The 23551-nt window shown below is 36.2% G+C and overlaps 1 protein-coding gene across 1 annotated transcript in view; it reads left to right on the top strand.

The window, feature by feature from the left end:
- The window catches only part of PLCE1 (phospholipase C epsilon 1), a 136879-nt gene that overhangs the window by 62753 nt on the left and 50575 nt on the right, over positions 1 to 23551 (top strand). The window contains exon 4 of the mRNA XM_077784637.1: positions 22785 to 23101. Within this exon, the coding sequence (XP_077640763.1) occupies positions 22785 to 23101 (317 nt within the window). The remainder of the gene's footprint in view (positions 1 to 22784; positions 23102 to 23551) is intronic.

The raw sequence follows: 23551 nt of genomic DNA, 5'->3' as shown, positions 1-23551 counted from the left end.
CTGAGCTACTGAGTGCACTTGTGTGCTCTGTGTACTCCATGTACGAGCACACTTTGCACTAGTTTGGGGGTATCTATGGTGACAGTATTACATGGTGTATGATGTTGGATTCTGAGCCAAAGGATGTAAGACCATAAAAAAAAAGCCAAGATTTTGAACTCAGTTTCAATTCCGCTGATAGCCTGTGTAGATAGTAGAGACTAGATTTACTGTAGTGGTCTAGGCATGATTTACTGTGCTGGTCTCTGGTGAGGAAGAGGTGTGCTGCAGCTTTAGGATATTGAAATTTTCTGGATGTGGAAGCTTCCTGTTCATTTATATTGTGATGATGCATTATATCTGAGAAATTACAAGAGTCCTCTCTAAAACATTCATACAGAGAATTACCTGGTGATGTGACCAAGTCATGTGCATTAGCAAGGAACCCCACTGTATTTTGAATTCAGAGCTCTGGTCATCATTTATGGGTGTGCCTTTTGAGAAATTGTCCTGTCTATACAGATTGATGAGGAGGTTATTTTCATCTGTCCATCATCCTCTGTATGGCTGGATTTAACCTCAATAAGCTAACCTCATCTAAACCTGAGAAATTTTAATTCCCATCAATAAGTCTGTCATTAAATGCAATGGAGGATTTATCACAGGATACAGAATGTCATGGGAATGCTTCACTCAGTAGTTGTTTGGAGGCACTGAAAAGGGAATATATTGATCCTGTTGTGGTTTAATAGCTGCTGTTGTTTAACTCTGGTAGGTAGCACCTTGCTTACACTCACTCCCCTAGAATGAGATGAGAAGAGAATCAGAAGGGTAAGAGTGCAAAAATTAATTGAAAAATTCAATTGAAGAGAATTTAATAGATAAAGTAAAAGCTGTGTGTGCAAGCAAAGCAAAATGAAGAAGTAATTCAATACCTGCAGTCAGCAGGCAGGTGTTTAGCCCTTCATCAGTTCTTTGTGTTCAGTCCTTTAGGGGTTACTTAGTGACCTGAGCAATGAACCTTGTAGTCACAAGCAGTCCAGCTCCAGGGAGTTGGACTTTCTTTCTAAGGTTTTGCTTGGTAGTTAAGGACCTTAAATGCTCTGAGTCCCCAGGGCTCGGATGGTTTTGTGGGCAGATCAGCCAGTGTTGTTAGTTCCACAGAAGGCTTCCAAACATACCAGACCTTCTAAGCCAGAATTCCCGATCACGTGGATCTGAGACTGAGTTTTCAAAAACTCAAGTAGTTCAAAAACTGGAGCAGGGTGCCTACAAGCCCCGCTCTCAGATGGCCCCTGGGGCTCTCAGGCTCCCAACTGAGGGGCTGCACTCCGCTCCCGGTAGCACAGGGGTAGTCTGAGACTGGGCTCCCGGGAACCACAGATGCCTGGAGTTCCCACAGCTGGTCAGTGACATTCCCATCCTTGTCAGCATCTTTGTTGCTACAGAGAACATAATTTTTACATATGAACACTGAAGACATTTAGGCTGCACTGTTTTAGTATCTCTGTATGTAACTCAGAATTTTTGGTTAGTAAAAATTTTAATTGTGTCTTTCAATGGGATTTGGGTTGAAGCCAGGTTTTTTCCCTGTAGAAAGGAAATCCTGCTTCTCAGCCTGTTTTGTTTCTTACAAATTGATTGTTACAGAAATTTGCTCATAGTTGTGAATGGGCCAGAACTTTCACTGTAATCATATTTGAAGGGCCAGTCATTGTCATAGTTCATATGGTGTTGACATTTTTATGCAGAAAGTGAAAAAAGTTGTGTCTTTCTTAAAGAAGGAACTAGAGTATGTGAAAATATTTGTACTTTACATTTGATAGAGTTATCATTTGAAAGAAACATGTACTCTTCCCCCCCAACCCAGTTTAGTTCTGTTTGTAATCTAAGATAAAGGGAAGTTAGAAAGAGCTGTCTGAAGATGAGCAGACTGAAAACATTTTCTATCAGTATTCTTTTCACTATAGCATCTTCTAAAATTGATGTCTGATGCCACTCTTGAAATTGGACTACATCTTCTAGAGAAAGCTTGACAACACTTGTTAGACAGACAATAGCAGGTTTTGACCAAGAACATAAGGAAAGTAATTTGTCTTGAATGTGGAGGCAGACTGCATTGATCTTAAGAAAACATGCATCATTCATCCCACAGAATTTAGTGATTACCCTTTTTTTGTAATCAGACTTTGCCATCTGCAAGACTGCACAGCAAACAGGTGCCCAAGTCTCTATGCCTTTTCCCACTGCTATATCTTGTATCCTTTGCACAGAGTGTTGTTACCATATTGGGAAAATTCCAAGATCCCTGAAGTTGGGGCAGTTATCTGGTAGCTATATGTCAGAGTCATGGATGATAACAAGCTTGATGTACATAGACTTGGAAAGGCCAGCATAATTTAGCTGGTTGGTTGTGTGTGTGCTTGTATATGTTTGTGCCCAAAGGTTAAGGCCATATAGAATGAGATATAAAGCCAAACGAGCTGAAATTAAGACCTGAAAAGACAAAATGTGTCTTAGGCTGACACATTTGGTGAGATGTGTCAGGCAATGCACTATAGGAGAGGAAATCAGATATTGGAGACAGGTCAGCCTGCATGTAGATAATGTGGCCTGAGGCAAGGGTGTGATTCAGGAAACAAGGATTTCATGCCTGCTGTGTTGCCTCCAGGATGTAGGTCAGGAATAGCAGGAACAAGTGCATGTCATCTGGTTAGGAGCAGAAAGAGTGACATGGCAGGAAGCACAGATCAAGCTGAGACATCAGGAAGCAGGAGAAAGATTTTGGAGGACAGCTGTAAGTCTAGGGACACGTGGGACCATCAGGAGCTGACTACCATGATTGTCCCTGCAAACTGGCAGAAGGGAAAGTCTCCTGGACTTGTCACTCTCTGGCCAGGCCTCGTTGCAGCCAGGTTGGGCTGCAATCAAAGGGACACACAAAGGGTAATGGGAGAAGGACTTAGCAAAGATCCTTGACAACATTAACAAAAACTTCCTTCAATCCAACCTGTTTAATACATTATAGGCACAAAGATTTAAGTTCTGCCAGCATAGCTTGTCTTATCCTTACAGTCCTCTTTCCAGTAAAGGCATATTACTGTGAGATAGACATATAATTGAAGCAGGCAGAAGATTGAAGTTAACCAGTGTAAGTAATCTTATTAAAAGGATTTAAAATATTTTCAACTGCAAAATTGCACCTTTGGATGTGATAGGTATCATATTCCTGGTACATGTCTGTATGGATCTGGATATCCTAACCTGTGTAAAGGGCTAAGCCATTAAGAAACAACTGAGTTTCAGCTAATTTTACATAATTTTACTTCCAGTAATACTGTGTGACAGTTTGGGTATGCTGTTGATCCTTTTATCTGTGTATCTGAGTCTCAGCTTATAGCAATATTTTTGTTGGGAGTCTATAGCTGTTATGTCCACCAAAAGAAAAAAAAGTTTAAATACATAGAATGAGTCTATGTTGTTAGAGGTTTGTTGTGGGGAAGGTAATAAAGGACATGCTGATGTCTGTGGATGAAAGCTGAGAGAGCAGAAGTTTGTGCAAAGTTATATTAGTTTTAAAATCAAATTTATTATTTTTTTATGGCAACTACTCTTTGGAAAAAAAAATGAAAAGGGACTCTGAGTGCAGATAGTTAATCCCTGAACCACTTATTATTGTTTATTATTTCAATGGTCTGAACATTTGTTTGAATGGACCTTGTAAAAGTAGTGTCCATGGGAACTTTTAAAGTGTAGAATGGAACTTTTTCAGTATGTTTATGTTAGCATGTCAATCATGAGCAGAAAACCCCAAGGACTCAAGCAACAAGATGACTCAAAAGTCATCTCTTGAAGCTTTGGTTTTAGGAAACAAACTAGGAGACAAAATTCCATTTTGTAGGATTATGCTGTTTTATTTCTCTCCAAACAGAATTTTTTTTGCTAAGTTCTAAGAAATAATGTACAGTTTAGTTAGCAGACATTCAGGGTTTTTTTACTTTGGACTTCCAGATATTTGCTTTTATAACTAGTGAAAAATACTTTTGTATTGACCCTATAATGATGACAAATGCTTCATTTGATAGTTCATTTTATATATTTGTAGTGAGATAGCATTAATAAAATTTATATGTATAAATAAAATTAATTTTAAAGTTTTCTATTGCATCTCCATGGGCATCCTTATCTTGTCATGTATAACTTTTTTTTTTTTTTTAATCCAAGTGTCCTAGTTTCCATCTGGAAGTTAGAAACAACACTAAATTGTCATTCTTCCAATTAAGAAAGAATATGCTTGTGTTGTCAATGAAAAAATAATGGTGTATTGGCCAGGTCCCATGGTCGTTCCTTCAGTAGAGATTTTTCAGACAAGACGTATATTCACCGAATAAACAAAGTGTCTCTGAGTGTACTGCTCGCATTCCAGCTCTGCACAGACCTCTCTCAGACTTCCTGGGGAAATGGAGAAAGCTTTCTTGTGGCAGCATATTGGTTTTCAGTCTTGTGTACTCTAGCAAACTTCATAACTAACTTTTCAGTGATGTAGTCCTGCTGCTTGTAAAAGTGGTATAAACTCTGTGTAGACAAGGGTAAGGTTAGAATGAAGAAAAGAAGTGATAAAAGTGCCAGAGCCAGATACTGACTATGGGATGAGGGCAGGGGTTTGGTTTCTACTTACTTTCTGAACATAGGTGCAATCTGAAGGCTATGCTGTCTTTTTAATTCCTCCTATTTGTAATTTCTTCAAGGTTAATCACATTTCTGGAAGCCTCAGGGAGGTTTTCCTCTACTTCGCCTCTCAAAGAAACTTTTTTGGATGGTTGCCTAAGTCATAGCCCTTTGTCCCATTAAAGTTAATGCTATTGCCTTTTACTAGAGTTATTAGTTCAAAGTGCATAATAGCTGTAAAGGTAAGGCATTTGCTAATAAAGAAACACACGTGGTTTTTGTAATGCTTCAGATGAAGTTTCCTAAAACAAAAGTAATTCCATTTATTACTTTTAGCCTGTGTAAACAACATTGATATAAATATAACTTGTACAAAAGCCTGAGTGTAGGATAACTTATTTCTTAATATATTTAAAGACAAAAATCCAGCAGAATTAAAATCACTCTTGTTTATAATTTGGCTGTCAAAATCAAATGCTTTTAGTCTTAGCAGGATGTATGCTCATCCTTAATTTCTAAACTTCCTTCCATTTGAATCCTAGTGTTTCAGCTTTTATCTGGGGAGGTGGGAAACCTGACCTTTCAGTGAGCCAGCCAAATGCATGTCTTCTTCATGGCTTACACAAGGCATGTCAGTTATGCATTTTGCCACAGTTTGTAGCTTTAAACTGAGCAGCTGTTGCCTCACTGTTAGTTTGGACAAGTGCAGCGTGGAGACTTTTTGTGGCACTGAAGTACCTGCTCTTCTGGCATTTTAGGAGGAATCTAAGATTCAAGGGAAGACACATTTGCTGGTAAGATTCGCCCTTTGGTGGACTGTAGTACCCAGTTCTGATTACGTGCAGGGAGTTAAATCAAAGTGATAGTTTTATTTCTAGAGAAGGAAATTGGGTAGCGGTTTTCCAATCTTAGTTTAGACCTATAATGGCTGCATTTAATAATAGTGCTGTTAGGACACAAAACTGTTTCTAGGTGGAAAATTAAGTAAGGATTTAACTTAACTGTGTATTTTGTATTTCAGCTTGTTTGAAATGGAATGCAGTATTTCAAGTAATTTAGGAAAATTGCTTTGCATTTATTTGGTTCACATTGCAACTATTTCAATATTAAATTATGTTGTGGGACATTACTTTGTTTCTTATTCTACAAAAAACAAGTGTCTGTTGCAAAATTGCTGGACAAAATACAAATTTCAGTACTTAAAAATGTACTAGAACAAGATAAGTATTTTTTTCCTGAAGTATATAAATTGCTCAAACATTACAAGTTTGTAGCATGTTTTTGAATGCAAATGCACTGCTGATTTTTTCTTTAGTGAGCTTTTCTGCCTGGATCTTCAGTATACAAGTTTATAACTTGCAACCAATTTTTGTCATGTGCTTCCTTAAGGGAGTTTTACTTTTTTTTTCCATTCTGAATGACATGTATGCACAGTAGCATGTAAAAGCAATGTTTTGCTCCTAACTGGTCATAAAGAAACACCTCAATTTGCATGTTTTTTTAAAGTGATATTTGTAACTTGAATGAAGGTTCATAATATTTTACTCTTTGAAAGGAATGTGCTTTATGTGCTAACTCTCCCATTTCCCTAATCTGGCTGTGAGCTAAAGGCTATGACAAGCATTCGCCATTCAAAGTGATAGTACCCCATTGCAATATGAAGATTGTCTTGGTTGTCAACACCGTTATTCTCACCTCAGTGATTTAGATAGCACAGAAAAAAAGCACCCTAATATCAAGTGTATCTGTATTAATTGCAAAGCAATGGTGTTTTTGATGTGTCTATTCAGTTTGTGATAGCAAATCTGAGATAATTAGAAGTATTACAAGAATGAGAGTGAAATTTATTTTAGCTAATTGCAACTCAGACCCATCCTTTTGGCTGTTTTGTAATATTTTTAGCTTTTATTTTAGGTGGAATGGTTTAAGCATTTTTCTAAAAACTAAGCGATATGATGATTTTTCTTAGGGCATAAATGGTTTAGCTTTTATTTATGAAGATTCATATAGACATAGTTTTTGAATGTTTAAGTATTTGCTTTTGAAATACTAGTTATGTATTGTTTATGTATATAAATAACTAGTTATGTATATTTATGTATATAAAAGCATTACTACATATTTTAAGTAATTCTGAAATAAGTAATTTACGAGGAAGATTTATCAAGCACAAATTGAATGTTTCAAAGCAGCAGCAGAAGAACTAGGATACAATTTGATGCTAAAAGTACCTTTATTTTTTTTCTTGAGCTGAATTTTAAGGGCTTTGCATAACTCTACAGTAATTAACATATTTTTGTCTACATTTCCCATGGACTTAGTGTGACAGATTTCATGCACACTTTCAGCTTTCTTTGTAAGTGTTGAAATCTTCTAGGAAAGGGTTAGATCTGATGCTGTTCCATTAGGTCTCCTCTCTTTGCCCCCATCCACGGGCTGGAGTCTCCTAAGAGCATTTTTCTTTGAAGGGGGAAAAAGAATTCTCAATCTGGAAAAGCTATTGCTTTAAATGCCTTTTATTATGTTACTGCTAGCTTTAGTGAATATTTGATCTGGAGCTGTTCACCTGTATTTGCTTGTTGAAATTTAAATTGCAAAGCTCTGCAGAGAAATACAGCAACATGGTCCCATGGAGGGACAGGAGTTGGGCTGGGTGATTCTTGTGGTCCTTTCCAACTCAGCATGTTATGTGATTCTGTGAAAAATCTCTTTAACATGGATATTGCCTTTTAAAAGCAAAGGAGTATTGAAGCATTATAAATATGCGTAACTTATTCTAAAAATACAATTTTTTTCAAATAAACTGCTCTTCTTATTAATTTCTAGAAGTTTCAAGTTTGAATTCAGAAGAATTCAGATTGGAAATGTCATTAATCTTTGGGACTTGATTCTGAAAATAGCTATACCTAAAAAGAATACTTTTGTGATATTTGCTTAGAAGAGTTAGTTCTATTCTTGTGTTGGTGTAGGCACTTGGCTGATAAAATGTAATTAACATTTTAGGAACTTATTTGTGGTATCATACTTTAAAGCACCATGAAATAGTTTTGCTACTATTTAAGTTGAAGTGTCTTAAATTTGAAAAAAAATAACCTTAGAAGTAGAATTTTCTTCTAGGCTTTAGGTGTTCATAATATGCAGTTCTGTAATTGCCATGAAGTAGAAGGAATCAAATTAAATCAATTAAATCATATAGTTCATGTCTACCTCATTGGTACAGTATTTGAATATAAAACCTTCTAAGAGATACTAACAAAACTTTTAAATATGTATTGAACACAAAAAAAGAAGAGGTGCTGCTTCAGGTACTGGTTATCTTGAAGATGGTGATAGGATTTGCATACAAGGTCAGTGGGAGAGAATTCTTCAGGTATTTTCCATAACCATATATAGAATGAATTCCTCTAAAAAAGACATCAAGAGGAAAATTGAGAATATATTTTGAATTCTTGTTTGCAAAAATAGAACTAGAACTGTGTTGGTAACAAGGATTTCTGTTTGATTCAAATCAACAAAATATTATACTTTCTTTTGTTTGAAAGAAACAGATCCTTCAAAAACCAAAACTTTTTTTTAACATCAAAATATTGGAAAATGTTGCAGAAAGCTTAAGAAGGAAAGAAAGGTTTAGTGGTTGCATGGATGATGGTACATCAAATTTGAAAATGGGAGGGCACTAACAGCATGTTACTGTCGGGAAAGTAAGAAAGCTCATAGGATTGCAAAGCCTAATGTCAATGGAGACATTTACTGGCCTGACATCCTGGTAATCCTGTCTCTATTCTAAGATCAGTAGTGGAAAGGCAGCTGTGCTACTGTACAGCCTTCTGAAGAAGCCTGAGAACTATCATCCAACACACAGCTTTTCCCAGTGGTCATTGACACTCCAAGACAAAGAAGGGTGGCACTTCTAGTTTGAGTTTGTCTGTCATCAAGGAGCAACCATTTGTTCTTGTTATGCATATTTTCTGCTGGATTTAATTATTTCAAATCTGATATATTTCCCCTGTTGGAAGGTGCTTACATACCTGCTGCAGTCAAGTCTCCTCTCAATTTCACTTTATTAAACTAAAGTTACACTTTTCTGATCTAAATCTCATTCTCTGGGTCTCACTATTCAAGCCTGGAATAATTTTATAGCTCTCTTTGCATACTCTGTAGTTTGTCTGTGTCTTTAAAAAATACAGAAAAAATAACTGTGCATTACTAGTGTCGTCCATGATCTATGCAGGGGACCTGTTTTTGCCAGCACCACGTCCTGAAAGCTCATAGATAAAATTTGATTTTAAGGTTCCATCTTATTTCTTCAGAGCTGTTAACCTTAGGAAAGCAAAACTCCTTTTCATACATAGGATTTGCAGTTCTTATGTCTAGAAAACTTCCTATTGCCAATAGATCTGTAATGTGTACACTAACCTGACTACTTGCTTTTCTGTTTTCTGTTTAAAGTTTTCTGTTAAAGTCAGGTTTGTACGGTAAAATGGTTAACTGCCATTTAACAGTCCTGGAATAATTTGGTTTGGAAGGGACTGTGCTGATTTTAAAGACAAATGTGCTTTATTTTTCCAATTGTTTTATTTTCTTGATATAGAAACAATATTGTTAACACGATTGGCCCTAACTCCATTTAAAACCTCAATACAGTTAGCAGTGGCACCACAAGGAAGTGTTAATTTTTGCCATGTACTTTTACAGAAGGAATTAATTGCATTTTAAGTCTTCAGGTTAAGGGAGATTTCTTAAAATCTGAGGAAGGTGCTAGTGTAGAGTTTGTTTTCAGATGGTAAAATCACTGGCTTTGAAAGCTTTCCTGTTAGGAAAGGACTGCAAGCATCCTTTCTAGTATAATCTGCTAAAGCTTAGTGACAAAGACACAATTCATTAAAGGAGTCTTGTGACTGTTTAGAACAGCTTTTATGCAGCAAGTCTATTAATCCTGTGGAAGCCAAATGTAATAAATTCTTTCATTTTTTTACGAGAGCTAGTTTCAGCAGTATAATGGAGCTATATACTCTGTTTGCTTGAATGTAATCTTGTATAAATCTATCTTTCTAAATTTACCTTATGATGCCCAAATGACATAAACTAAACAAAAACAATTACAGAAAATAGTTGCTTATAGCAGGGTTTAGTCTCAGCATAACTGTATCAATTTACTAGTGAAGTTGTAGAAAAGCTTGCAAAGATAAATAAGTACTTAGAGCATTTATATTTGAGGTAGGAAGAAGTAAGTAATATTGTGTCAAGTCATAGATGTTGAGATTGTTTAGATCTCTATTATGAAGTTAAGGTTGATTTAATACTTTGTGTAGTCTATTGTTTTACTACTTCTGGCTTCCAGACATGCCCCTTCCCTGTTCTCTGCTGTCTGCTGTATTCCACTAACCTCTCTCTAGCTTAAACTCCTGTGTCATAGAGCAGATTTCAGTTCTAAGGCTAAATCACACAGGCTCATCCACTTTTTAATTTAAAAACATACAAAAGAAAGAATCAAAATCTTTGCAGCTTTGACTTTTTGTCAATTCTTGTTATTGTGATGAGTTTTTGTTTCATTAAGCTCCATAATATTTTTGCTATCTCAGTATTACAGATCCTTTCTTGGACTTCAGAGTTTTATTGAGCATATCAGCATTTCCACTGGTAGCTCACCTGGCCATGTCTGTACTGCATAGCAGTCATGGCTCTCTCTGAAGTGGTGAGGTAGCCAACAATGCCATTGGTCCTTCAGTCCTTGGTATAGCCACTGAAAGTATGTGACTGTGCATTTGATGTGTTCTTTTGTGTGTGAAAGGACTAATTGTATTGACCTGAGTTTTGCTGTGTATTTCTCTTTTCTATCTTAAAATGCCTCTCAGCATCCTTTGAGTTGTGCTTTTGGCACAGCCTTTGTGATTCCAGAAACCTTGCTAAGAATAGCTGGCTAGTAGCAATACTATCTTAAAAGAAAAACTGGCATGATATTATACTTACATAACATCATGAACATGACTTACTATGATGGGAAGTTGTAAATTCATGTTAATCCCTTATAAAAATAGCGTATGAATTTTCCTTAGCTTCCCATCAGCTTCCTCATGAGAAAAATCAGCTTGTTAAGGATGCAGGCTGTTACAATACTTTTGAAAATTTTCTGATAATTGGCATCATTAGGTGCTTGCATTGAAAGATACCTTTTAAAATTTGGAAATTGCATTCTAGAATAAGGAATAGCTTCTTTCATTTAATTTTGTAAACTCATTACAGAATCTTTTTCTTCACTCAGTGAATTTAGCAATGGTAATTGAACTCTGCAAAACAGGTATTGTACTACACTGGGAACTAGCATTCAAATTGCAAATAATGAAAAAATGTGAGACTAAGAGGATTCCTGCTATTCTAGGTAGAGAGACCGGTTTCACTCTTCCCGAATTATGAGAGGAAGTAGTTCACAGAAGAAAAGAGCTGAATTACTTCCCTTAAAAAACAAAACAAAACAAAACAAACCAGTATGGTAATATTACTTTATTCTTCTGTAGTTGCAGACTTTCCTTTTTTCAGGATGGCTTCCTCAGGAAAAATGCTTCCCTACAGGAAAAATGCTTCCCTACAGGAAAAATGCTAATTTGAGATATTGTACGTTTACAATGCATATTCACCAGTAAGCTTGAGAAAAGACTGTGTCTGGGGGAAGAGAAAAATAATATAAACTAATCCACATGAAAATAAACAATCACCATGTATGAGGAACACCATCTGTGTTTTGCCTGCATGGACTCCTTTACATGTTGTGCGTTGTAGTTTCGATCCTTTCCAGGTGAATTTGACTACCTGCACTGGCAGACTCTTCTAGAGGTTCCCACAGCTTTCATCTGCTGTGTGTCTCCTACTGCTTGTTTCTTTGATATTGCAGAATCTATGTGGAAGAAACATCTTATGATACTATGATTTTTTTTTCTTCCTTTAAATTATGTATTAAGTAACATACCTTTTTTCCCGAGACCACTCAACCTAGGATACTTAACCCATAATACTGTATTTCTCAGAAATGGCTATTAATACTTTGAAAATAGTCCACTTTTAATTCCAACCACAAGGAAAAAATGTAAATAATATCTAGAATACAGTAGTCCAGAATAGTTCAGTTGCAAGGGATCTACAGATTGTCTAGTCCAACTGCATAGCTAGCCTTAATTCTTTTAAACTTAGGAGGTTGTGCTTGTTTTTATCTAGGAGTACACATAAGGATTATGGCAAGGGCATCAGCTGTGATTTTCCTTATGTTTCTGTGCAGTGTGAACAGGACACAGGCCAAATGATATTTTGTAGGCAGACACCTAAGGAGGAGTAGCACAGCTCTGGCTGTTTTGGGGTAGAGTGAGGTACCTGACCCCCGGGACAGGGTTCTGCAGGACATGTGAGAAGAGCCATGGATTTGCTGCACAGCGCTCCCAGTGGCTGCAGGTTACTGATTGGGTCATCATCTGTTAATGAAATATTCATTTTCACATCTTAAACATCTCCCTCTCTTTTTGACCATTTTCAGTGAATATTTTTTAGGTATGTCTTAAAATAATTTAAAGCCTTTTTTTTAATAATGAAGTGTGAGTGATGAATGGTTGTGAATTTTGAATAATAGCTTTGCCCTTCGACCTGTTATGTAATCCATCAATTTATTTCCAGTTCATAATTTTTCTCCATTTTTGGCTTTTTTTTCAATTAGTGTCCTTGGTTCACTCAATTATTCTTGTGCAAGAGAATATTTTCATATTTTCCTCTACATTGTGAATTTTGAGCTAGGAGGTAGAAGTACTGCAGTATTTCTTCTTAGTAGCATGGAACTCATTGTTGTTATTAACTCTTTGTTAAGTGTCTTTATAAATGATGGTACTGTCTTTAGCAGCACTCTGAAAGGCCATATCATTCTTATTAGGTTCTTCCTGTTGTACATTGCTGACACAAAACTATTATCAGAATAGTTTAGTGATGTTCCATTACAAGTTTTTGACTAATACCTTAATAACTTATGCAGTTTTCTCTGATGTGTCTTAGGGCATTTCTATGTGTATGTTTTTGTTTAAATACAGGTATATTTCCTGGATTTTGTTTTTGTTAGAAATCTAAAAATCTTGGATATCAAATGAAATTATAGCTGCTACAATAAATCTCCTATTCACAAAATGTTCTCATTATCAGTGAATATTCAGAGCACACAGTAGAGTCAGTAATTGAATCCTCACCAAAACTAAGTGGCAAAGGAGTAGATTTTGTAGGTGCTTCAATTATGTAGAGGTTGAATTTATATTATTCAAAGTGTAATATAAAATAAGTAAAAAAGTTTCCTTAGCAGATCATACAAAGATGTTTTGTACACAAGTGCACAGTCAACACTATCTGCTGTTAGTGGTTCTATACTCTATTCATTTTCTGTAAAATAGTAATGTAGAGGACAGATCTCAAACAAACTAGTGTTAGGAACAGATTCTGTTTAGGTAACTACTGGAAGCAGGCCAGAATCAGGAAAACTCTGAACTGATTGAACATTTTTGAAGTGTATTCCAGTCTTTAAAAATTATTTTACTGCTAAGCTTCAGGGCTTAAATCAGGAACATCTAATCAAGTGCTGTTTTTACTGGATGTGGCTTGGATTAATTTTGTTCCAATAATCAGTAAGAATAATAACCAAAACACCTTATGCAGCAGATTTGCCTGCCCTTTGGTCTGTATTGAAAATCTGGTAGCATGTCTCATGCACCAGATTGTCTTTCCTTTGAAGATTCAAAAGGCAAGAAAAATTAGTTTTTGGTGTTGTACACTTATCAGTGTACAACACTTATCACTTACTTAATTCTCATGTTATTCTTTAAAATAATTAAAATTAATTTCTCAGATTGGCATCTAGTGTTCATCTTGTATTGCTAACATCAATGGCAGTTTTTGTGTTTGCTTTACGTGGTATGACTATGAAGCCATAGGAAAGGTTCTTACTGTATTTACCTTGGAGGACTATATTTAATGATTGTTTTCCAAATTGAAACAGTTTTCATTTGGATAGTTCTTTGAACTTGGGCATTCCTGTGCAGTATTTGGAAAACTGGGCCAGATGAGAGCAGACTATTCCCCTTTCCAACCTATCTTTGAAGGGTCACTGTATTGCATATAATAAGACCAAAGTAAGGAAGAGGATACATACAAAATGTATTTCTGAGGATCTTAAAGCCAAAAAAGAGTTTTAATTTGTGCTTGTAGTAATTTTTTAAAGTTGTGTAGCAAGGTGCAAACATCAACAGATCATTAATTAAATGCAGGGATTGCTGATATCAAAATCCAGTGCACTCAGGCTAGAAAGGAATGACTCAAGGCTGAGGCTCTGAAACATTAAAATTGCCTGTTGCACTTTTACAGTTATTTACATTATGAAGGCTATATTTTGTTGCAGCTACAGTTTCTATAGTCTTTGAAAATTATAAAGTTCCTAAAACAGCAACAAAAAAGAAATTACAGAAAACCAGTATCATAAGCCCTTGCTTTAATGGGTACCTACCATTATATACATCTTTTTTTTAGCAGCCTTCTTTTCCATAATTTCCATAGGTGTGTGTGTATATATTCTCAAATTACATTTTTGTTTGCATTTTTTCCCATACTCACTGATTTATAACAGTTCTTTCATTCTTAAAATTGAAAAGCTTCTGCATTACATAAATGGAAAAAAATAGAAGTAAGATTAGTTTTTACTGTCTTGATCAAAATAGTCAAATATTGGAACTAGGCTTGAGATTCTTGCACTCTGTCTAATCACTGGATATTCTCCACTGCAGCATTAACTCAAAGTTGTATGCATTTTAATTTCATTTTGAGCAGCAGCTCCTGCTTTGATTTTGGACATGCTTTGTATCAGTTTTGGGCGGTGAGGTTAAACCTTGAGTTATGCTTTAACCCAAGCGGTAACGAGTTCATTTGTGCAGTGAGAATTCTACAGTTGTTTTTCTAGAACACTCTTTTCTTCCAAAGTAAATTAATAAATCCTCCCTTTTGGCCATTTTGTTCTTACGGGCTGGAATTTATCTGGTAATTTACATGTACATTTGTTTAGCATTTGAACTTAACATTCCATATGCTATGCTGTATTTATATCCAAATTTTAAAAGGTCTTGAATACAGATGCTGCACAGAGAATCCTCCTGCTGGTGTGTGTTGCTCAAGTCAAAATCCTGTTAGTCTACCACTGTGACAGCCTTTAGGAGAAAGATTTATGGAATGTATGTGAAAGTGGAATATTTCTGAAATTATTTAAGAGTTTTGCAGAGGAAGTTATATATTAGATGGGATTTCATTGTAGGAGCAAAATGAAAAACCTGAAAACACTTGAATAGCAAGTGTGGTGGTGTCATAATAACTCTTTCCAGCCTTTTCACATATCTGTTACACTGTGATATAAAGGTGCAGGTTTAGAAGATCACTCATTATAGCCCAGAATCCCTTCATCCAGCCTTCTGGTGATAGTTGCCTCTGAAGCAATGAAATCTTGTGTCTGGTCTAGCACAGTGCATGCTGCAGCATGCCACAGCAAGACAGATGGCGTGTTGGTATCAAATAGCTTTTGAGAACTAATTTTCAACCAGTGAACCAGACATTCACAGTCTATCTACTCAGTTATAATGAAAGCTTCTTCTGGCAGGTGTTCTGAAATCAGGATATAGTCTAATGAGTTACAGCAGTAGGTGAAGGTCCCCTGAAATAGCAGGTCTCAGGTGGCCCATTGCCATACATGTAGACTGGAAGCAATAAAGCTGCTTTCTGACTAAACATGTACATGGTGGATCTCTTCAGACTTCTGAAGGCACTGCTGATTGATCTCTCCACAATACCTGTAAGTATTTCTGTATTCAGCAAACTGTGTAACACAGGGTATCCTTTGTAGTTGAAGTATCCATTTGTTGCCCTATCATTTGTTACAGGCACTGCCTTCAAAGCCTGTTAGTTCAAGTGCAGAAGAAATGTTTACTGGCTGGGGTTAACACACACAAAACTACATTGATTCTTATGCAGATATTCTGGAACCATTGCTAGTTGTACTTTTCTGCATGAGGATGCAGTCTCAGCTCTCTGCTACCTGCCTTGAAAATGGAAAGGGATTGGAAAATCAGCATCAAACATAAATTTTGTCCTGAGATCTTCTGATTTTGTCAAGTCGAAATTAATGTTACACTGCTACTTGTTGCATCTTTTTTCTTGGGAGTTTACACCCAGAAGAAAACCCAGTGGATCTATTTATTATGGACAAGTGTGTGATTGCTTTTGTCGGTCAGTACCAGCCAACCTGCATACAGAGAGGAAATGGTTGGTTAAATGTGTTGACAATATATGGTAATTCAGAGACAAGCAGCCAAGTTCTCCTGTATGCTGCAAAATATTTCCATGAATGACTCAGGCTAGTGGAGTGGTAAAAGCCCTTGGATACACTTCAGAAATCTGAGCAGCAGTTCAGGTGTGGTGAAACCATGGTGATGCTTCAAATTCCTCTCATATGTGATGTCAGTGCTTGTATTTCACAGAGATTTCACAGGATATTTATTCTGAGTTGGAAAGGACCCAGGAGGATCATTGAGTCCAGCTCTTAAGTAAATGGCCCATACAGGGATTGAGCACATGACTGTGGTGTTATTAGCACATGCTCCAGCCAGCTGAGCTAATATCAGTATATCTAGCTTAGAACCAGGATCTTCTAATCCAGCCATAAGCAGAGTTTAAATAGGTTTTCAAGCTCATACTTACGGTTAGGAACTTCTGAAAAATGTAGTTGTTAACTCAAAGTTAATATAGTAATAAATATGTCATGTTGATCATCTTTAAATCAGCTTTATAATCTGAGCGAATGTTTTGTTGTGCATAGGTTTTATCCTGTGAAAATGTTTACCCAACTTTTGTGGTTAAAGAAAAAAAAATTCTTTCCCATGCATGTGCATCTCAGCTGTCCTAATACTTATGTCACTTTTTTAGACAAATTTGTTTCAAGTTAGAATTTTTATAGACAGGTTGTATCTCTTAACTATACAGTACTTTCACTTTTTTCCCCCTGGTATTTCACATGATTGTTGCTATAATTGCAAAATTTAAAAAGTGTGTTCAGAGTCTGGTTTTCAAAACTGAGCTCATTGTCAGTTCCTAAAGCAAGAAGTGATTTCAGAAGTAAGTGACTGTTGTTACAATCACTCCATATCTTCCTTTTTGCTGAATTCCACTATTCAGTGAGTTCATGAGTCAGGATTTTGTGGTATATAGTGTAATTGCCTTTTTGCTAGTTGCCTTTAAAAAAAAAACCTCTCCAGAAGCTTCCTCTCCAGAAGTTTTGTAGTTGCCTTTTTGCTAGTTGCCTTTTTAAAAAATCCTCTCCAGAAGTTTCACAGATCTGTTCAGCAATAAAATCTCAGCCTCAGTAGAAATATCTGTGTGTTATAGTTTCAGGGTGTTGTATTTCCAGCAAAATTATTTTCTACATGTGATTTCTGCCTTCTTCCTTTTCTCTTTGTTCTATAGAAATATTTGCTTTTTTCACCTGGCTCAATGTGGTAACTTGCTGCTGCTCCCCAAGAGAAGATCACCTTCTCCAATGTCTTGCTATTACTATGATTGAATTAAACTGAAAGCAGGTATTCTTGAACTAGCTGTGAAGTTTGCTGTTTCTACTCCAAACCTAAAAAGGATCCTGTGACCTCAGAGTGTATCAGTAGTCTTACTTGGTCTAATAAAAAAATCATTTTTTTCTACAGACCCTAGCTCATCTTCTTTTCTTCAGGCTATCTCTATGTCTTCAGATTGCTGATGCTTAGGTCATAATGAACTCCAGTTTTATGCAAGTACCTGTAAGTACAAGTACCCTGTAGATCAGATCTCACCTGCTAATAATAATTTCCAATGTGTGCTGATAGGCAGTTTTAAGAGGTAGCCCATATTGCTAGATTTAGGTATATGGAGAGAGAACCTATGTGTCTTCTCTTTCTGTGATTACTTGACTCATAGGTAAATTTCAAGACAAAATAGATCTATTGTTTTCAGTAGTTTCTACAGTGAAATTGAACTTGAACTTGATCCTGTTCTGTGTCAAGCTTCCCACTGGGTTAAATAGCAGGCTCATTAACACTGGAGTGAGTTGTTTGCAGTCAGAATTGATAATAGTGAATTCATGTTCATTAAGGGAGAGAGAGATATTTTTAATTAGATAGAAGAGGAACAGGAAATTAACGAAAGCTTGCTGGCTTGGTTATTACAGTACCGAGATATGTTGCATCCAAAGGACAGCAAAACAATGTTATCCCAGTTGTGCTGATCTGTACTGGAAACTGGTGTTCAATTAAACTGCTGTATGTTGCATAGGTGTCTTCTGCTTGGGGAGCTTTTATTGTATTTTCCCTCTTCTTTGAACAGAACAGTTCTACATTTTCTATGTTGACAGCTGTTCATCTATGGCTATTTCTTAATTTTTTTTTACTGTAGTCATTTTTTATTTTCTCATTGACATATGATCCATATGTTCACTTAAAGTATATGAACAGTTTAGAGGATATCTGTAGCATAGCTTATTAAAAAGGCTTCTATTAGAATCCATTAATTTCAGACATTTTAATATCAGCAGAGAAATAGAATCCTCTTAAGAATTTCCTATACTTTCAGTTACATTAGTATAATTCATAGAAGCAAACTCTATTATCAAAAATTTCTCTAAGTTAAAAGATATTATAATAGGTTGAGTAATTAATTTTATTCTTACAGCTATTGAAATCCGTCTTTTGCTTTTGAGAATTTGTCAGAATCCAAGTATCTTTGCCAGTAGCCTTCTAGAGAGTGAGCATGTTGTTAGGGATTATAATTTTCACTTTTCTGCTTTAAAACTGTTTTTTGAATGTAGAGCTAGAATACTTTTTTTTTTTTTTTAAATCAAGTAAATGTAGAAAGAAAAAGACCTAGAAATAAAACCAAGACAGAAATCCAGTTATTGAATCTTTCAGTTCATCAAACTTTGTTGAAAGTAGATTTTCATATTCTAGTCAGGCTTACTCTTTTGAGATTGCATTCATTTAAAAAATTATTAAGTCAGTCAAGGAGTCCTTTGTTAAAGCTAAGCAGAAGTTATCTTGTTTTGATGAATAAAAGCAATACTTGCTATGTTAAAGATTATCTACTTCAGCTGTTTATCAGCAGGATAAGCAAAGCTATCAATTTTGGCTTTAGGCAGCTTGCAAATGAATACTGTGGGTCCTCATTTTCTTGTAGTATTTTTAGCATTAACTTGATGTGGTAGAGCACAAAACCCCAGTGTCATTTACTGCAGCAGCAGCCAATTTTAGTGGCGATTGTATCTTGTCTTAACTGTAAAAAAAACTACTGTGATTTTGGTCTGAAAACAGCTCCATTCTGCAAGTTACTCTAAGGACCTGGCCATTCTTTGAAGTGCAGAAAGATGCTATCTGTTTCCTGAAGAACATAAATGACAACACAAACCTGGAGGATTTGCTTATGAGACTGGATAAGGAGTTTAATAGCAGAAGTAGATCCGTTCCTGGAGTGAAAAATGGTAGAAGTCTGAAGCATACACACACAAAAAGACAAAAAGATAGTTCAGGAAAAAAACCAGCTTAATAAAGGCAAAGAGACAGAAAATAGACTTTCATACAAAGTGTAAATCATGGAAGGTGATGAATTTGAGAATAAGGATCCTGGATTTCTTGTGATAAAACACAGAAGATGGGAATAAAGAAAGATAAGATATCTGAATCTGGAGAGGTAAATGACACCAACAACCAAGACTTGCAAAGATGTGAATTATGGAAGAATTAAATATTTATAGGTGTGGAAAAAGTCAATAGAAATAAGTTATTCTACTTACTTAAATTAGTTATTTCTGCTTCTTCAGTATTTATAGCCCTATTTTAGTCATGAGCTGTGTGCCTTCACATTTCTGTTTAGCCTGTGTTCCTCTCCTTGGATATCAGCTGCATTTTTGCTGCAGCAGCCTGTTCTATGTGCTCTAGCATTACAGAGAGAATTTACATAAAGTTCTTCCAGTTTAATGAAAAATAGAGAAATGCTAGTTTGAAATTCAGTGTTTTGAATCAGGAAGTGTTTTGTTTATTTTCAATCTTCTTTCAAATCCAGTAATACTAGTGGCTGCTCTTGAGTCATCTTGGCTTAGCTTCCATGAAGAGATTTTCTTTTTGACGGTTTCATTTTTTTGTTAGAGTGGAGCTGGGTTGTGAAGATTTCATTATGAAATATGATAGTTCCATTAAAGGTAGTTTTGTTACAGGTATTCAAAATCCCTGCCCTAGCTTTCAGCTGGATTTGATCAATGGCCAGTCAGTCTAGTGAAATACAGTTCCAATGAGATATGTATTCCTGGTGGTTTCTGGCAGTATACAGATATACACTTTGTGGTGTTGAGCCTTGTTCTTAGATGTGAGAGGTTGTACTAAGTGGAGCCTGAAGGGTGATCATACTCAGGCAAGGTAATGTGCAAAGGACAGTAATCAGTGCTCTACCCTATTGCAAATTCAGTGTCAACTTTTGCCAGATGTTGAGGTCTTTGTGCATAGTGTAGTTGATACACTGCTGGAGTGGGTGAATTATTAAGAGTGCACCTTTAAACCTCATCAGCAAGCAGTGTGTTGCAGAGCAGCTCTTTTTCTTTCTTGTATTATCTCTCTTTCGTCAGTCACTAGGCGCTCCTTATAGAGTTATAGCTTTCTTTCCTGCTGTATTGACAGCTATAAGGTGTTTACAACTGTACTTTCCAAGTCATGCTGGATTTGCAAAGCCCCAGTATCACTGTGGCGTCACCCTGTCCATAGTACTTGCTGTCTGTCCTGTGGTCCATGGTCACCTGCAGCTGAGCCATGATCTGAGCTGTCTGGCCCAACTGTGCCTTCCTGACCTCAGTGCTTGTTCCAGAGACGGGATATTTCTGACAGCTGCAGCTTTTTTACCAGTTGCGATGTGTTAGTTGCCTTCTGGGAGTGCATCTACTGGTACAGTTTTGTCTGAAAATAATCCTTTTTTTTTGCACTAAGACTAAACTAAAGCACAGTAAATGAGGATGCTTGGGAGATTCACTTCAGAAGTCCATTTGTGATCTAAAATAAATGTACAATAATAGACACGACCAAGCACCCTCTGTTTCAATGGTTTTACACCCTGTTTTACAGGGGAGCTTGGTGCAGGCTGTATTTTCTCTGCCTTTAGTGGGAAGGGCTGTCATGCATGCAGAGTCAATGAGGCATTATGGCTTCTAGGGAGCAAACAGGTGTTGGTGAGTGTCTGTTTCACACCTTCCATATCATCCTCTTCCTGAGATAATGTTGGTTGTGGTAGTGACAGTTCAGTCCATATATGTAAAGCATGTGTCAATGCATAAGCCTTCTAATATAAAATGAACATTGTATTTTGCATTGTTTTTATTTAGACATAAGCTTGTGTTCTGTTGTGAAGTCAAAAACAGTGCATATGAGCTTTTAGTGCTTTTTATTACAAAACCTCTCAGAATAGTTTTGTGCAGGTTGAGGCAGGAAACAGAATTGAAGGCTCACGTAGAATTGAAGCAAAGACAACTGAAAGGGAGCCCACAACCTCACTGCATTCCACCTGTTGCCCAAACCAGCAGTGACATATCAGTCATGGTCTTAACTGGCTTTTCCCCCTCAGTCTTTCCTGCAGGTGTTTCAATGACAGATTTCTCAGTATCTACAGATACTGTGCAGCACTTCTTCATTATCAACGAAGTTACATATGTTCCCCACTATGTAACCAAGATACTGCTTGTTGCAAATTAAGCCCATTACTTTTTTTGCTTGCTATGTGGACAGAAACAATTTGTTCTTTCAGAAGTTTCTTCTGTATTGGAACATTTCTCAATAGGTTCTGTTAGCCCAAAGACTTTATTTAGGGCTACTGCAATTTATCATTTGACTTTCATTAGACTATATTAAGAAAAGCCAATTTTCTGTCTTCTTAACTTCCCTCTGATTAATAATAGTTTGCAAAAAATGTCTTAGAATGGAAAATTCATGTAACATATTTTATGTTTATTATAAGGGACTGAATTTAAATCAGTTATTATGAACTTGTTTTTTTCTTTTTTAGAGAAAAAAATTTGCATCCTTTATCACATGAGAGCTTATAGATATATTAAAATATTGGGTAAGAGATAGATCTAGGGTGTAATTCCATTATATGTGGAAAAAAATCTCTGAAGATATTTCATGAAGCAATACAAAAAAATAAACTTTTTCTAAGAATGATGAAGAGTATGTAATATATGGCTATGAATGTTTTTACATTTAAGTAATGATTGAAAAATTGTTCAGAGAACCTATTCTAAACTTATCTAGTAAGAAGACTCACTCACTATTTTGGAATCATTGTGTTGATGTTTCATGCTTCCCACACAATCTTAGAAAGCTTGCCTTCTTCCTTCTTAGGAAAAGTTTTATTTTTCAAGAGATACCACTGCTGGGATATTATAAAACTACCATGAATGTTTTGTATTAACGTATAAAACATGCATACTCCTAAATGTATGCATTTTCTGAGAGGAATGAAAAATATTTTGTAGCTTGGACATTTGGTTTCACGATGCAGCAAGCTTAGATACAATTTATCTTATAGCAAGTGGATTATGAAGAAAAATGCCGACCCACATGGATTTTCAATTATCATTCTACATTATTTCTTGAGGGAATTGGATTTCAGTGCCCCAGTCAAGGCCTCAAACTGCTTTGCACTGGGCTGTTACATGGGGGCAAAGTAGAGGCACACTCTGCCAGATGACCCTTTTATTTGAGGCTGTGACAAGGCCGTGGGTGCTGGAAGAAGGTGTTTGGGTGTTTCTGGAAGCAAGTGTGTTTTGGCAGGTGGCTTTGCAATCTCCTGACTCTAGTTGCCCTCTGTTTGGCCAACACCAGATATAAAGACACACAGAAAAACCTCACGTAAAAGAACATATTAGGTTATTTAAATAGAAAGAAAGTATTTAGAATATAGCATATTGCTGAGAAAATGAATGAGCAGTTCAACAAAGCCAAAATAGCATGTTGTCTTGCTTTTGCGCAGCACGGTCCAACAGTTAAAGACCAAGCCTAATGAATTTATTATTTGTTTTGTTTTAGAACGCCAAGCGTGTACATCCATGGCTGGCTCCAGCGTCCTTCCCTCCAGCATGGCCGGTATCAGCAAGGAGCTGCTGGAGCTGCAGCACCTGATCCAGTTCCCGGAGGAGGTTGCCAGCATTCTGACCGAGCAGGAGCAGGAGCTCTACCGCAAAGTCCTACCCATCGACTACCTCTGCTTTCTGACCAGGGATCTGGGTAGTGCTGAGTGTCAAAGCAAGCTGCCATCTCTTAAGGCATCCATATCTGCTACTATTCTTTCTTCTCACAATGGTGAACATAATGCTGTAGAAGATCTTGTGACCAGGTTTAATGAGGTAAAACAAAACTTTTAAATTGCTTTTCATAGGGGTTATTACCTGATGTGTGGTTTAGTTATTTCCCTTATCTCTCCAAGCCAAATTTAGCTGTAACAATAAATTTTTAAAATATAATTTAAGATGACCAGTCATTTAGCTAAATAACTTGCGCTGAATTTAATAGGAGTTATGTGATCAATTTGCTCAGTGAGGCTGGGAAACAGTGACCTACCTTTTTCTTGTACATTGTAAAGTAAACAAGAAGAAAAAAATTACAGACTTCTAATTCTTCATATTTATACTGACAGTATGGGGTACAGTTTCAGTCAGTTTATTATTTTGTTTATGTGCTGGAGTTCTATTTATTTGTTTTGGATTCTTGTAGACTAAACATGATCTTAGGAGTCAGCACAGAAGTATTATAAACTAGAATCTTCTATATTTGCTACAATATAGCTACACTAACCT

The sequence above is a fragment of the Lonchura striata genome, chromosome 7 (assembly GCF_046129695.1).
Source record: "Lonchura striata isolate bLonStr1 chromosome 7, bLonStr1.mat, whole genome shotgun sequence".
Taxonomy (NCBI): Eukaryota; Metazoa; Chordata; class Aves; order Passeriformes; family Estrildidae; genus Lonchura; species Lonchura striata.
This window is presented reverse-complemented; position numbering and strand designations above follow the sequence as displayed.